Raw genomic sequence first — 16673 nt, 5'->3', positions numbered from 1 at the left:
ACATGGTTTGCATCTGTACTGTTTAATAACCCAAGCGATTATACAGTAGCACATCGCAGCAGGTTACTAGCACTTGATCCTATAACCCTATAAAAAGGAGTCAAGCCTGTATACCAATAAAGTTCATCTTTGTTTTTGACATCCTCTTTCACTTTCACATCGGACCTTTTTTTCTTATTAAGGAGAACAGGTTGCGCAATATCACGTGCATTGGGGGGACGAAGGCATAAATAAAGCCTTCTCCCTTTGTTTCCTCGTAAAAATCATCGAATAAGAATGTTTAATGGTATGTTTCGTAATCTTTCCTGCGACTCTTTGAAGGAGCCGTTTTGATGCAAATCTTCTATAGCCATGTCATAGCCTCTGAAATATGCTAGGATCCTAATAAGTGACGAGAACGAAAGAAAGATGTTTATTCTGATCCAAGGAGCTTCGTTAAATAAAAAAGATAAAGAAATTTATTACAGCAAAAATCCATATGAAATGACTGCTAATCGCAACACCCTGTTATCCATTGACATGACAGAAGATGGCGCTAACGTCATGTCCATTATGTTATCCCTCGCGATGTCATATTTGTTGCAAAGGTCCCCTTGACTTTAGGGAAATGCACTTCAGCAGCACTTTCGCTCCTCATGATGTCCTCTGACATAAGGCATCAAATATACTCAATTCTGATAGTTATCTAACCTCCACTTGCCCATCGCCTTTCATCGATATAAGAACGCTTGTTTGGCACTGCACATGGCTCTTGTATGCCCAGTGAACGGTACGATAGAGCGACGCAATGCTGTTGCAGCCTGCTCAAGTGTGCCCAATCCTTCGTAAAACAACCAAAATGTCGTACATTAATGTATTGCTGATTATTGAGGGATAGTGATGAGAAATTGTCATAATTGGTACTCGGTAGCTAACAACACCTTCATTGCCATTAACATTGTAACTCTCTTCGACATTTTTATCCACTTCCTCTTCATCTATACCTTTGCTGCCATCATTATTTTTGTGGAGCTCCTTTTTATCAGCAACCCAACATAATTATACAGGTATTAGTTAAGGGAATATAGAGGAAACGCACGCACTTCGCTTGATTCATTGTTATTTTATTACCTGCTCCAACTGGAAACTCCGATTGTTTTCGTCTGTATCGAGAGCAAAAAAAAGATAGTAACGTACACCTCTACTGGAAGCTTTAGATTTAGAAATGATAACCCAAGGGGTCCGTGAGGCGCAAAATCACGATGAAAAGATGCTATTTGCAAAAGATCAATCATCACGGATAACAAGACTCTCAGAACTTGGTTTAGGAAAGCCTTGTGAGGGATATGCACATACACGGAGCACATCGTGCTCTGTTAAGTCTATCCCTGCCCAGCACAGTGATGCTATATAATACCTTAGTCGCCATCTTCTTGACAGGGGTTAGAGGATTTTGGCCATGGCCATGGAGTAATTAGTATTTCTTTTTGCGTAACCTGCGCTCCCTCACTTTCCATTGACGTGCTTACTATGATTCGATTGGCGGGACCCTCAAGCCTCTGGCCAGTCGTTCGCGGGATGAATGGCTATGCATATCTTCGGGAGCAATCGCTATGATAATGTGGTGAATAACTTAATTCCGATCAAGGGAAGACTACTAACACGTTGAATCTTAAAATAAGTAATACATTACAAGCATTGGTCCGTGCGGCTTAATAAAGTTGATTATGGTGGCGAGGCAGGAAGGAAACGATGGATGTTTGTTAAGAGTCATTGATTATTTCATGTATCCATGTGCATCAAGTCCTGAGCAGAACGTCATGTTTGCCGTACCAAAATAAGGTGCTTTTTCTAATATATACTGTAAGCTTTGTACTTTCGAAGCAGTGAACAGAAACGAGAGGTAGAATAAATAAATAATGTATTCGTGTACCACGAGCCATTGCTTATGCGTACAAAAACCGCTGCTTCTGATGGATGCTAGATCTCGAGTAGTGAGGCAAAAAAAAAAAAAAAAAGGCTTAATAGCGTAAAGGAGCATCGTAAGAACAATTTGTTCGTATTCGGTTCTTCAAGGCACTCAATCTTTTAAGGAGCGCATCTTTATGCTGAAAAAAAAAAAAAAAAGTAAGGCTGGGCAGTCCTGATCTTTTCATTTTAAGCAACCATTTATTCAACTCAATTTAAAGCGCGAAGTGTGGAATGCTTCTCTCAGAGCTGCAAGATTTAAACTATTCAACCTTATCAAGCTCCCAGTAGGTTGGGAAACCTCCTGGTCCTTTTACTAATTGTAGAGCAACTTGAGGTGGAACGATTGGGAGAGGCAGGACACCGATAAAAATATCCTCGCCGTTAAACTTCTCAGGATAGACAAAGCTGTATGTGCCTTCTTCCTTATTCTTCTTGAGCTTCCATATCTGGAACTTCTTACCAGCGACCACAATAGCGTTAGGGTAGGCTTCGCCATGCGGCCCGAGGTAACAACCTGTCTCCAGGCTCGAAATGATGACGCTATTACCTTTAAAGTGCTGGATGAGCCAGATTTGTTCGAAATCTCCATTGTCGGGCATTAAAACCGCCGGCGATCCCGGCTTCGCTTTTTCCGTACTAAGTTGTAAACTTCCTTGTCTGATACGATAGAGGCCGTCGGTTAGGGCAGCAGCAAGGACCGCTTGCAGCAAGACAAAAAAGGTAGCAAATAGGACGGCTATACGGGCCATTACTGAAAAAAGAAAAGAATAAAAGTACCAGAAGGTCAAAACTCACCAGTTTTAAACTTTAGTTCCACTATACAGTAGTAAAGGCCAAACAGAGTACGTAATATTTGGAAGGCGGAAGCACCTACCTGAGATGTCAATGTTTCCGAAAAGAGTAGGAGATGCTTGGAGAAGGGAAAGTTGAAAGGAGAACAGGGAGATATTTAAATGATCTCGTCGAGTAGACATTCTTTTCTTTTTTTGCGTGAGGAAGTGGCACCTTTTCTTTCAGTCTACCATAGGCCATACATTAACGTTCACTCAACCCAATTCATGCTTCCCTATCCTGTTTTTTAAGATGAACCCGCGTAATCGACCACTGATAAGTACTCTCCCCTAGTGCACACAAGGTTGATTCAATTCAGCAATTGGTGCAGAAAGAGATCAGATGCAATATATTTTCCAAACCAATGAGAAGGTTTGGGGATACCTCTGCTATCTATCCTTTTTTTTCCTTCCTGATTTAAGTTACTCCACCGAATTATTTAGACTGCAGATCGTTCGGATGTCTCCCTCCTTGGCAAAAAACGTCGTTATGGTTGATACGAAAGATCAAAAGAATAAGAAATTAGACGTTTCCCTTACAAGCCTTTTAAGATGCCGCTCTCTTCTCACCGCTTTCCCTGGTCGCAAAAACCTCTATGCTTTATTCCTCAAAATAAATATTACATTTTAGATAACAATAGGTGGCCTTATTGGGAAAAACTCCTAACAGGTAATTCACTTAAAAACGCTATTAGGCCAAAGAGATAAAAAACGCCAGAACAGCGACGTTGAGCTTTGAAATTCCATTTATATTACGAGTAGTATGCTCGAGTATTGTAGATGTAAATGTTGCGATACTCATTTCATATCGCCCACGAGGAATAAGGACATAATTATTGATATGCGTATTGCTGCAGCTCCTCTTTTTTTTTTTTTTTTTTTTTTTTTTTTCGGGCTCGCTCTAACGATACTCGTGCTGACCCATATTCCTTTGATGTCCCTTACTGCCATTTGTGGTGGACAAGAGCCATATATTCATTCTATGAGCAGCAGCCTCGTTGTAGACTTCGACATTTTTGAATGCCACCCTACTTTTAACGCCGGAGGAATATCCTTGTTGCTTTACCATATCTAAGAAACGGAACTGACTAATATGGATGATTGAAATGAAATTATTGCCTTTCATACATCGGAAATGCTTACTTTCATCGCATGGAAGAGTCAAAAAGTTGTTCGGTTGCCTAATGCATAGCAATAGGTAAAACGAATGTCAATGGAAAACAGCTGGAAGGCAGGAAGACGACCTACGAGGATTACATTCCTATACGAAGATAGGGTATACTCCGTAAATAATTTTATAGCCTATTGTAGATTAAACGTACATCAGACCCTTGAGTAGTTCGAGTCCAATTACAGTCTTTTATGGTTAAAAGGACTTGAATGGAGAGAAGCAAGGTCATTGGTACTTAGTACCGCTTTAGTTGAGACAGAAGCAGACGTGATGAATTTAACATTTCGTATAGTCGCTGATACTCCTATTAGAAGCAAAATAAAAAAATAAAAAAAAAGAAATTACAAATACATCTTTCTTCTATCTCTTGACCGCTACTGGCCGGCCACATGCACATCTTGTTACCCGAAATAGGCGCTGGAAGGCGGCACAGTGCATATATCATCCTCGGACCCACATTTTCTTATGGGAAGGGCTAATGCTCCTTTGTTTTCTGTTTTAGTGTAGATATTGGGCCTTTCAGCTAACAATACCCTGATGACTTCCAAATCGATTTTTAAAGATTAGCTTAGAGTTATGTTGATAATACTAATGCCAATAATAACATTATTATTAAAATCATAATAATAGTAAGATTTTTTTTTTTTTTTTTTTTTTTTTTTGAAAATTAAACTTGTTTTCCTTGCTTTGTCCTGTTTGTCTTACTGCCGCCTGAAACGCGCTGAGACTAATTGCCATTAGGTTGAATAAGCAGGCTCCGATGCCAATTAGCTGCTCCTACTGTTCAATCCAGTAAGGTCTGTTACCGAGAGTCGTAGCAAGAGCTGGCTACACTAATACAAGAATAGCATTCAAGAGGCGGCTGGGCGAACCACCTGAAAAAAACAAATAAATAAAAAAAAAAAAAATAGCCAACAGCCTAAATAGCTATATGAAGATGCACCATTATAGCACAGCACTAAAGAATAAAGGAAGCACACAATGCCAAGAGACTAAAAGCACAGACCCGAAGTGTGAATGTCTCTGAAAGAGTGCCGTTAGTGGAATGGATAGTATGTAGATGTGGATTGTTTGGTCTGCGCTCCTCATGGGTTAGAAAAAGGGGAAGGCTGAAGTGGTAATCGTAAGTCTATTATGAACGACGTGTTGTCATCCATTGACGTCTTGGTGGGGATTATATTAAGTTTGTTGAACGCCTCATAAAGAGCCTTTAGGTGTCGAACTGTATTTTCGAAATTTAATAAAAAGTGACGCGTACAAGATACATGTTTATAGGCATATAGAAAAAATCATTTTTTTGGTTGGTGGTCCTTGTGGGAAATGGAATGTGGTTTTCCTTTAATCGATTTTTTATGCATTACATATCTTTATTCCCCCATTTCCTGGGGAAAGTGCACTCATACTTTATTCTCATAATATATGTTGCCATTGTCAAAACGCACCATTGGTATGTGCCAAAATAAAATTTACATGAAGAGATCCTAATTGACAGTAGCTACAACTATCAAACTTTCTGTACACGGAAGAGAGGCTGCGATCGTTCAGGGCCGCATGATGATAATTTGCCATCGCCGTGCATGCGCTCGAAGCTCCATTTGGCATGGCTTGATTCAGAGTTAACGACTTCGAGGTGAAGGCGATTAGTGGAGCGGTCATTTGGAGAAAGATCAATAGCAAGGGTATTTCCGTGCACGGGGCCACCAGGATAGGCAATAGCATATAAACCGCTATCAGAGCCTGGTTCGAGCTTCCATGTCTGCCAAAATCTCGAAAACATCACGTATGCGTGTGGTTGCGCAATTCCTTGGCCCAGTGTGAGGAAACGCCCCGTGTCTGGACTGGTAATGGTGACAGTACCATCGCTTTCATTTTCAACTCTCCAGATTTGTTCCCACTCGTCGTCTCCGGGGAGTAAGAACGCAATTGAATCTGACTTGTACTTTCCAGCACTCAAATACCGATTGCCTTGCTGGATACGATAATTTCCATTAGGGATTGACACCGCAAGGGCTTGTTCAAGCATGAAGAGCAGAGACATGACCAAGAAACCTACTAAAGGATACATACTTAACGTGCTAATAAAAAAAATGATGAGATATGATGAGATGAAAAAAGGTGATGTGGCAATTTTTTTTTTTTTTTTTTTTTTCATCTGAAAAATGAGAATAAACAGGGCAGCTGCACCTTGTACCTGAAGAGATGGTGAATAACAATGTAGTTGTTTGAGGAAGAAAGAAAAAAGCAAAATAAAAAAAAAGGGTAACAGGGAAAGTGAAAGGATATTTATACATGTAATGCGAATGCACAATCTGGAACTGATCGCTATACGATTGTTTGCATAATTTGTTCACAGGTTTTTTTGTCTTTGACACCTCCTTGAACAAAGCGTAAAAACATGTACAAAGCAAGTATCTAGACTGGGTCAAATCAAGAACAACGCTTCTGCGCTGAAGCACCGTGCTTTCCTTTTTCTTTTTTTTTTTATCCGAATGGTCCGATCATCCGACTATCCTTGACCTTGTTTTGCGCCGACTTCATTGTGTTCTTCCCATCATCATCTTTTCTCACCAAAAACGTTTAGAGGGGCTAGCCCACAATAGACGCAAGGGCTTTGAAACCTTCATTCAGCCAAATAACATTGAATTAATAAAGATGCAAAGGGTGACTATTCCTCTTCACGAAAAAGTTTTTTTCTCCTAAAATCCTCTTCGTACCAAAATGGAAGCGCGTTCCAACCTTTTAAACACGGCATTTTGTTGAATGAGCTCATTTTAACATCTACCTCATGTTCTCATTAACCATTGCCTCTCTGGCTTTTCTACAGTCCATTCATTGACTTCGATTGCAATAAGCAAACAACCCTACAATTCATTACTGTCAATTGATATTTAGTTGCTTTCACCTTGCTGTCAAGTATGCACTTGTCCAATAAAATCATTATTTCTCTTTCACATATGGCATAAGAAAACCAGATCGTTGCTCCTGAGTAGATGAAAGTAATGTTTATAACAATAACTCTGTCTACAATCCAGGCACCTCCGTGTTTGTTCATTACCAATATTCAAAAAATGGCCAATCACAGCAAAAACTAGAGTAGCAACTGACAATTTGCGTCTGCAATCATGCTTAGAGCAAAAGCCACGATCCATGGGACTTGCCCTTAACATAACCCTTAGCATTCTTTAACAACATAGATAGCGGTGTTAATGGAAAGCAACAGATAGTTTTGTGGCGGTCCATGTTGACATGCTGAGGTACACTTGTGGACCAAAGGGCGACTGTTCAGACTCCATATGGTTTAAGTCCCTTAAACAGTACTCTTTGCATCACACCTGAACTTTTGCGAGGGATGTGTATATTTGATGGCTACGTCACAGCCTTTGAATTGTGGAAGCGCTGAAGTATGCGGAAAACGGGAGCCATTTGTGTTTTTACCAGCAAAAGGCGTAGCTTCAAAAAGTTTGCCTCCAAAGAACAGATCCTATATCCTCTATTGCTCAATGCTGTCTTTTCTACGCCTCTAAAGCACGCCACAATCCTATTGAAGCGTCCAGAGGCATTTTTGCCTCATGGTTTGAGAATTAATAGACTTACGGCCAAGTTTTATTGTTTTTGAACAACACAGTGAATCCTGTCCATTCTAAGTAGCCTCTCTGGATGGCAGCTATTCAAGGGATGCTCACTAATTCTGCTAAATACGGTTAAATCAAGAAAGGTTTGGGAAACCAACAGCCATCGAACAGTCGCCAAGACAACATCAACACTAATAACAAAAAGACACAACAACCCTTAATTTAGTTTCAAGGACGACTGCTAAACTTCGCCTTCTCTCTTTTTGTTTATTTCTTCGCGAACTCCATTTCCTTTACACATTTTTCAAGTCATGGCCAAAGATGGCCGTAGAAGGCATGCAAAGCATGTACAACAGAAACCATTAGGAAGTGTATCTCGCGACAAGGTGCGCCATCCTAACCAGCCACAGTAAGGATGCCTTGGACAACTCGCACCATAAACGATTCATAATTGAAAGGTTGCAACAAGGAGAGCTTAAACTTTCTTTGACATATTGACAGGATTTTGTCTCTTGAAAGAACAAATACAGGGCGGAAAATGCACGCAGCGAGCACCAATGCTTCGCAGTCGGCGGAGAGGTACTCAGCGTCCCTGGGAGGCGTGAATCAGAACATATCTCGAACAAAGCATCGCTCGTTGTTCCTGCCACCACCAAAACTCTACAAAAATATCTCCGTCAAATCGCCTATTAAAAAGAAATTGGCCCAACAATCGCCCGAGGCTCGCTCACACATCTCCTTGAGCGATTTAGCTCTTTTAAGCTCGCCTGCTGCCTCGACGGTGTCAACAGAATCTATCCCATCTTCGCCAACTGTCTTACAACATGATAGTCTACTAGACCAATATTCTTTTCATCATGATCTCTCGGATTCGGAGCCAGTCAAGGTAAATACTTGAATCTTGTTAAAGCGTCGTCGTGTATCTTTATTTTCCATTAATGACGTCGATGATGATATTGAACCTAGATTTTCTTACGTATAAGGTCCATTGAGAGCAAAGGCCACGAAAGCTATGTAAAAGTTCTGAACAAAAGCGATGTACTCTTGTCACCTTCACCTCATGTGAGTTGAGCTTGGCGATTGTTATGAAAGACATTGGTTGATTTCCTGTAAGCATACGACTGATGTGGTCGACTCTTCGTATTAATCGTGATGAAACCACCGTTACTAGGTCCGTTTCAAGGAGCCATCGAAATATGAGTTTTTTCGGGCATTTGAGCCCACAGCAATCCAAGCTGAAGTCTTTGAAGAGGTATGCTTCCCACTCATAGCATCAGTACTCCTAGAAAGCAATTTCAGCGCACTCCTGTTTGGTTACGGAGGCAGGAACTCGGGGAAGGCCCATACCATGATCGGATCAAACCATCCCGGCAAGGCTGGTATCCTACCAAGAGCTCTTGCTGTCATCTTTCGCTCTATTGGACAATGTGTTGAAAGTTCTGATGAGGCCGACCAGTACCGTCCGGTTGGATACCAAGGAGTAGAGATGATTGAAGAGAGAGGACAAGGTGTCCAAAAATCTCTAGATGGTATCAAATCACAGTTCAAGAAACACCGCAACTCCGCCAAAAAACTCGGCTTCAAGTTAAGGGATCTACCAAAAGTAGATAAAACTGATACTGAAGACCATAGTATGTGTAGGATGTGTACCGTAATCATTTCGATTATTAAATTTCATTGTCCATGAGTTGCTAATGACAGTTTTATTACAAATATAGTTGTTGATCTCCCGAACGGAATGGCTTATGCAGTTTGGATCTCATATGCTGAGTTATACATGGACAAGATTTATGATCTTCTAGGAGAGGCGGCGGCATCAAATGGAACTGTGCCCAGTTCGATTAATTCCCAAAAACCCGCACTGGACTTGAGAACAGATATCACAGGACAGAAGTACATACATGGACTCAAAGAAATCCGGGTTCGAACTTTAGATGAGGCATTATTAGTTCTTCAAACTGGGCTCGCACAACGACACGTTTCTGTAGCACTCAGTAAAACGCCATCTCGAAGTCACTTTGTGTTTACAATCAAGGTTCTCAAAACCCCGCAGCTCGGCAACAGTGCGGCAGAAACTGCTGCTATAGGGAAGACATCAGTATCTCGTTTGTCAATCGTGGACTTGGCTGGTTCGGAACGTTTACATTCGGCCAGCAGTAATCTGCAAAAGCAGCGGGAAATTGTCAATATCAATAGTAGCCTGATGCACCTTCGCCAGTGTTTGGAGGTATTCAAAACAAATCTGCAACCAAAAGTAAAGGTTAGTTTTTGGAACCAACACCTTATTCCTTTGCTATTGCTATCGAAAAATATGGCTTATTGGTATTGGTATGCTAATTCTAACCCGAAAAATAAATTGCTATCAAATTCGTCATTAGAGTCGTCAACCCGTACCTTATAAGCAAAGCAAACTAACCCAGACCTTTCAAGCTGCTCTTAACGAAAAATCAAACAGAACAAAGATCAGCGTAGTTGTAAATGTCAATCCTCGTCATGATAATTATGAGGAAACCAGAAGCACCTTGCGTTTCTCGATGGCACCGGAATCTCGTCTAAATGTTCACAGGACCGAAGAGCATACAGGTCACCATAAGATAACAAGTCCAGACTCTCATCCTCATTCCTCAACGCATACTTCAGCGAAGCAACAGAGGCGGGAAAAATCGCCTTTGAAGGCTCTGAAGGAAAACCCTGCTAGTCCGTCCATTACTCATTGTTCTGAGTATAAATCATCAATTAGTTTGCTTCCAACGCTTCAATCTGACCAGAGCATCGTTATACAAACTATTCAAACCCCGTGTACGCCGCCACGCAAAAGAGCAAGAAGATTTTTAAGAGATGATTCAATGACGGGATTGCAAATCGATGGTGATGGCAATAACCATGAATGTTGGCAGGATGGTCATGGCATAGGCATTCAAGCTCAAGGTATTCGGGATCCACTAGAAGTTGAAAGTATTAGTCCAAGTAGCTTTCTACAAGATGGTCACATGCAGATTGAAGAGTACACTATGCCCGAGATACTGGATGATATGGATGATAGCGACGATCTTGGTCTCGTATCTGTGTCAAGTACTCAGGCTGAATCATTTTTGTCGTCCTTACACTCATCATCAGTAACAAATAGCAATCCTGAGGAGAGCTACCCTGACATAGTCAAGGATCACCCTATGAATGATGATTTTATCGATACTATTTCTGTGGATGTTTCGTCTCCTTACCCTGTTTGTTCCAAGTTCTTGTCACCATCATCAGTAGATGAGTATCAAAACTCAATGGATACATCAGGAATGCTTCACGGAGCGACGTGTGACCAATACATGGCATCCATTGATGATGGGTTGGACAACCATGATATGAATCATCAAGGTGACATTGAGGTAACGATCGAGGCCAGGGATGACGATGAGGACAAAGATGAAGCTTTGATCCAGTATGACCGAGGTCAGACTCTTTTGGCTGAAGAACTAGTTATCAATACGAGTACTAATCTAGACGAAAAGGTTGCTGGGAATGATGCGATGGAGGTAACAGCCAAAAAGCCAAAGAGGCGATTGCGGATCAAGAATGCTGTAATGCTAGAAGAAATGGAAGAGTCCATTGGAATAATGCCACAGTCGAGATCCACGCGTTCCAAAAAGCGAGCTTATAGAGTGCGTTGAAAGGCAGAGAAGGAACAAAAGGTGTTTTTGGCTCCCACCGCACAAATGACGCATTTGTAACACTACCTTATTATTGTAATGAGGACTCATTGTATTATAATAAAACATTGTTGTTGTATCACACATTAAGCCAATGGAAATAGACGCGTCGCACTATTTTTTATCTACTGCGCCTTTACTTGCCCTAACGCCCAATGAAATAAACGTCTGATAGTGAGTTATTTCATATTCATAAAAAGTCGCCTGATACCTTTCTTACATCTTAGTATGTGTTTCTCTACTCTCTTTACTTCAGTTGTTTCCAATCCTCTTTCTTTCACTCTTTTTTTTTTATCCCTTTTTTCTTCATTGAACAATACTCTTACACAATTATTTAAAAGCATATTCCTGGCTTCATTTGATATGGATTCTTCGTTCTACATGCCATTAAATACTCAAGCCAGATGTCGGATGTTGCTCTACAAAGGCAGGCAGCCCATTCAACTAGCTCATGTAAAATGAACCATCATTCATGTTCATGCTCATGTCATGTCATGTTCATTCATCAGCTACATTCCAATAAACGAACTTTAATTCATTTTTCAGCTCTTAACAAAACCAGCCCACTCTATCATCAATCAGTCCTTTGATTCAAAAAGACCGGTCGACGGCCGTAGATTGATCAATGGTAAACTAAAAACGAAAACAGAGCAATATCAACCATCGACCTTTCCCTTGTTTTTTTAGTAACTTTTTTTTTTTTTTTTTTTTTTTTTTTTTTCCCCTTTTTCTCGGTCTCGACAAGGCGATGGATTTGGTGTTGGTAAGTACTAAAGTACTAAATCTCCGTTTTTTTTATTTTTTACTTTTTTCAGGAGGTCTAACTTAAAATTCCTTTGGGGACATGTGTTTACGCAATCCAATCATTCATTTTTTTTTTTCCGAGGTTTTAGGATGGTATGAACCTGAATCTTCCATTGACGGGTCTGCAGCACCTTGTATCTTCACGTCTGTGACTCCAGCATGGAACAATATGAACTTGATCCGTCTAGCGAATAAGATCAAGAGTCCTTTAGTCTTTGCTCATGTGCGCGCTGCGGCTGCTGGTTCGGTCTCTGAGAGCAACTGTAAGGTCAATCAACGGTCTCTGGCTTTGGATCTTTTTTTTTTTTAAAAAAAAAAAAAAAAAAAAAAGAAAAAAAACATTGACGATAAAATTTTATAGATGTTGATACATTTAATCTATCTTCCCTCAACGCACTTTGAGAAGGATGAGATAAGGAGGACGGAATTACGTGTTTATTTGCTTGATTACTAATATCTATCCAATGATAACTCGATAGGCCATCCATGGCAATATGGAAGACTCATGTTTATGCACCATGGCATGGTTTCCGATTTCCATTTGGTAAGTGAGACAATGGAACGTATTAAACTTCGATGCTAAGAGGTAAAATTAAAAAAAAAAAAAAAAAAAAAAAAAAGGCAGGTACGAGTAGAAAATCACGCAAGTCCGGAGAGAGCTTGCGCCATCTATGCACATGTGGTGAAATCCGTTATGTATTTTTTGCTATTGTTTAATACTGATGATCTTGAGAAGAAATAAGATTCTATTATTCTTGGCTCTCTTCTGTTGGGAGAAAAATGAAGCTTTACAGAGGATCATGCAGGGCGCATGCAAACGATATACTCTGCAAAATTAATTTTTTCCAGTACCGTCTTGGTCATTGCCCCATGTTAACGCCTCTTTTTTTTTTTTTTTTTTTTTTTAATACATGTGTGTTTGTGTGTGTTTGTGTGTGTGTCAGATCAAGCGACGTTTGCAAGAGTCTCTTTCAGATGAGATCTTTCTTAGCGTTAACGGCAACACTGATTCAGAATGGGCCTTTGCAGTCTTCTTAAGCCAGCTCCAATGTCCACGACAATGTGAACCATTTGGCCATGAGACTCTGAAGGAAGCCATGCTTAACACCATCCGGAAATTTAACATGTGGTTCAAGTCTATTGAAAAAACAGCGAACAATGGACTCACGCCCTCAATGCTGAATTTTGCGGTGACTGATGGTGTCTCTGTCGTTTGTACTCGCTATATCAATTCTTCGTCTGCCGCCCTCGAGCCGGAAAGGCTTTATTTTTCTTCAGGGACTAGATTCGAATGCTATAAGCCAGGGCACTATAGGATGGTCAAGGAAGCAGCCAAAGTAAAGCGAGAGGACATTGTGATGATTGCATCTGAGCCATTGACTTTTGAGGAGACTGATTGGCGCTTGGTCTCAAGAAACACGTTAGTAGTCATCACTGGAAGGATGAATGTATTGATGTATCCAATTAAGGATGACTACTACGGATGTAGCAGTATAAAGGCACAACAGCAATACAACCATTTCAAAAGCATAGAATCAACAGCAACAGTAATAGCACAAACCTCAGAAGCGCCCTTACTTGCAATAGAAAAAAAGCAGATCGGACTGAGTAAAGGGAACCGACCAGCCGGTTTTGTGGTAGAGCCAATACGAGCAGAGGCAAAGGAAATGACAACTATTGTCAATGCCAATGTTGGTCTTCGTAATAATGGTCTCTCTTCGCCTCATAAAACAGACGTATCAGTTAGTAATATGGATTCAATTTTGAAAAACAATGGCTTTAAGCCATCCCTGTTGCAGCAGTCGACTCTATCACTATCACTTTCGCCTTTACCTTCGTCGCCGACTTTGCATCAGCCGACCTTATCCATAGCCCCAATCGCCAGCATGCAATATCTAGACTATGACGCCAAGAAGTATGATGAAGGAAAAGATATGTATGGCCATGGAATGTTCATTGGGTTTCCTAGGCGAGATAGTGGGAATGCGGAGTATTCAAGTGAGGGATATAATGATTTAACAGAAAGAAAAGAAGAATACCAGTTGAAGAGTATAGTCAAGATGAAAATAGAATTTTAGACCATTAAACGCGTGTCCCTGAAGGCTAAAAAAAAAATGGGCAAACGATGATGTAGCTTCATGCTTCCTCATAAGGCCAAACAGAAATAAAGCCGATCATTAAAACTATTGAAGTTGCCTCCATCCCTGCTCTTGCTTAAAAGTGATGCTGATAATTTTTAAACATTTAGAAGTTGTTACGAATATTGATTTGAAATAAAGATCGTCGCCTTGTCATCAGTCCTGTTTGGTCCGCCGCCTCGCAAAGGTGTGGCAGAAGATCTTGAGGGATTGCCGCATTAGTCTTGACCAGGGAAGCCGCACTGCAGTAGCAGCGCGCTCTGCCTCTCCTCATTTGTATTATCGAACCTTAGTAGATGATATAAAAGATAAGACAATAGGGTATAGTCTTTCGGGAATACGGATTATGCTCTAGGTTAAGAGCGTACCTAGTGTTACGACACCATACCTCGGTCATGGCAACCCTCGATGTTGCGCTATTTTATTTAACAGAATTTTTTGGGTTGTTGTCCTCAGGGGCTTATAGTCATGCAGCAGTGGAGGGACAATCATGCCCATGATAATAATAATCAGAACTGGGTGGCTTGCAAGGCCGGCACTGATTAGGTTGTTACTCTTGTAGACTATGATGGTATCAATCTGAATGTAACGGCTGAGAGATGGAGAAGTTGTTTAACTACTGCAGTGCCCTAGAAAGAGATAAGAATCAAAGGTCTACATTGTACTTTACAATATTGCTTCACATCTATAAATGAGGCTTTAACTTAGAGCTTGATAAACTAGACATGAGAGGTACATCATATAGTATACCAATAAGGTGATGTTTGGTACCAAAGATGTAGTAGAGAGCTAATCACGAATGAACAGAGGGAGAGTGGGAACTGAAAGCTCTTAAATAGAGAAAACCAATATAACCATTTGGCGCGAAGTTTTTTACATTAAATTGATGAGGTTGAGTAAACTAGTCGAACAACAAAGCCAAGGGAGCTAAAAGGATGAAAAATAAAAAGAGTACTCGACTCGTTGCCTGTCCACATACGAGCATATAACCCAGGATGCGCCACTTTAAGCTGGTTTTTCGCTCGAAAGCAATCGGACTCAAGAGATATCCCATTTGAGGGTCATCTAGTTATTGGGTTTCTCACTAATCCTTTTTTTTTTTTTTTTTCTTCTCCTTTTAAATCAAAAAATATGTACTTAGCACATGCTCCATTGTCACTATAAACTCTGATGAGGGATTCTATTATCAGAGCCAAAGGCTTGGTCTCCTGTATATGCCATGCACTTGTACGCTTACATTATTCGTTGGAGTGTCCACTTTAGGTTCAGTCTGCGGTCTGTGCTCTTTTATTACCCAGTTCAAACAGAGTTTGTCTGCATGGTATGCTTGATGCACTGTCTTGCCTACATTTCAACTCAATATCATAATTCCAAAATGGTGGCAAAGGGACAGAAGTTGGAGTAGCTTTCCTGAGATGGAATATTCCACGCAGCGTCATTTTCCATAAAAACGCTCCAATCAACAGAGTGCCATGATTTTTTTATTTATGATGGTCACAAATTTATTCAGCGGAAAGAAACTCATTCCTATTTTCCTTCACTTCAATCTATTTTCTCTGTTCATCATTGTTGTATTCTCTTTCAATCACTTCTACGCTCAAATCTTACTTTGACTTTTGCTCTCTCACTTTTTTTTTTTTCTTTTTTCCCTTGCTTCTCTTTATCTTGTTGGTGAAGGCTTTGAGGGTATTGATTGTACTTATCGCTTCAGTAGTTTAATAGCTTTTGTTTGTTTTTTCTTGCGAAAAGCATGTTGTCGAAAAGAAAGGCTACAGATCATCTCTATGCTGATTCTAGTAAAAGAGCTTTTACTGGAGACAATATCTTCTCTGGAGAAACAAGCACAGCTACTTTTACTGCCACCTCCACTTCATCATTATTAGATGGAGCTAATGAAGCGAACGCTACAGTCTCTTCCTCGAATACCTCCGCTAGCATTAGCGCTGTCAGCGCTAACGTTAGTATCTCCACTGATAGCGTGTTGTATACTATTCCAAGCAGTGGTGCCTATCTTTCTTTGTTTACTGGGTTGTCTCTCCTGAACGAATACTGCTCGACATTGACAATCCCAACCACTCCGCTTTTTTCTGCTGCGCCTCCTCGTAATTCTTCTATACTTATTCTCAATACTTCTGCAGTCACTTCTACTTTGAGCTCACAACCATCCGTCCTCGAACCACAGTTCAGCTTTTTTCCAGTCCCTAACAAGTTTAACAACTGGTACGTCAGTGTTCTCCTTCCTGATGGAGCGCCTTTCCAGTCACTTTCGTCAGGTCCACATTATTCAAAGCTCAAGGCCAAGCTCCATCTCTCAGTTGAAGTCTGCAAGCGATTACACAAGTTGGGTGTGCTTGACTTACAGCCAGCCCCTGTAAAATCGAGCACGAAGACCTCCCATAGCAGAGAAGATAGCTCTGCCTTGCGCTGTCATCCTCCTCTTCATCATTACGACGTTATTAATCCAACAGAAAAGGCCATTGTTGACGATGATGCTGCTACATTAAGAG

The 16673-nt window shown here is 40.7% G+C and overlaps 4 protein-coding genes across 4 annotated transcripts; 2 read left to right on the top strand and 2 right to left on the bottom strand.

The window, feature by feature from the left end:
- Window positions 1-2210: 2210 nt before the first annotated feature.
- Window positions 2211-2699, bottom strand: BCR41DRAFT_409976 (hypothetical protein; the record flags this gene model as incomplete). Its single annotated transcript, XM_022029424.1, has 1 exon — window positions 2211-2699. One exon carries the CDS (start codon window positions 2697-2699, stop codon window positions 2211-2213), a length of 489 nt encoding a protein of 162 aa, XP_021879307.1.
- A 2646-nt stretch (window positions 2700-5345) lies between these two features.
- BCR41DRAFT_423734 (hypothetical protein) lies at window positions 5346-6498 on the bottom strand. Its single transcript, XM_022030322.1, has 2 exons — window positions 6143-6498; window positions 5346-6026 (listed from the first exon to the last, which is right to left on the bottom strand). Exon 2 carries the CDS (start codon window positions 6014-6016, stop codon window positions 5456-5458), a length of 561 nt encoding a protein of 186 aa, XP_021879306.1. The 5' UTR covers window positions 6017-6026; window positions 6143-6498; the 3' UTR covers window positions 5346-5455.
- A 1307-nt stretch (window positions 6499-7805) lies between these two features.
- Window positions 7806-11271, top strand: BCR41DRAFT_357439 (kinesin motor domain-domain-containing protein). The gene is made up of 5 exons (XM_022024903.1): window positions 7806-8409; window positions 8490-8585; window positions 8695-9154; window positions 9242-9783; window positions 9902-11271. Exons 1-5 carry the CDS (start codon window positions 8062-8064, stop codon window positions 11183-11185), a joined length of 2730 nt encoding a protein of 909 aa, XP_021879305.1. The 5' UTR covers window positions 7806-8061; the 3' UTR covers window positions 11186-11271.
- A 364-nt stretch (window positions 11272-11635) lies between these two features.
- BCR41DRAFT_378316 (nucleophile aminohydrolase) lies at window positions 11636-13934 on the top strand (the record flags this gene model as incomplete). The annotated part of the gene is made up of 7 exons (XM_022027154.1): window positions 11636-11677; window positions 11771-11852; window positions 11970-11987; window positions 12118-12291; window positions 12508-12572; window positions 12973-13513; window positions 13813-13934. 7 exons carry the CDS (start codon window positions 11636-11638, stop codon window positions 13932-13934), a joined length of 1044 nt encoding a protein of 347 aa, XP_021879304.1.
- Window positions 13935-16673: the final 2739 nt, after the last annotated feature.

Source organism: Lobosporangium transversale, assembly GCF_002105155.1.
Source record: "Lobosporangium transversale strain NRRL 3116 chromosome Unknown BCR41scaffold_30, whole genome shotgun sequence".
Taxonomy (NCBI): domain Eukaryota; kingdom Fungi; phylum Mortierellomycota; class Mortierellomycetes; order Mortierellales; family Mortierellaceae; genus Lobosporangium; species Lobosporangium transversale.
Note: the sequence above shows the minus strand (reverse complement) of the source record. Positions and strands in the feature narration are given on the sequence as shown.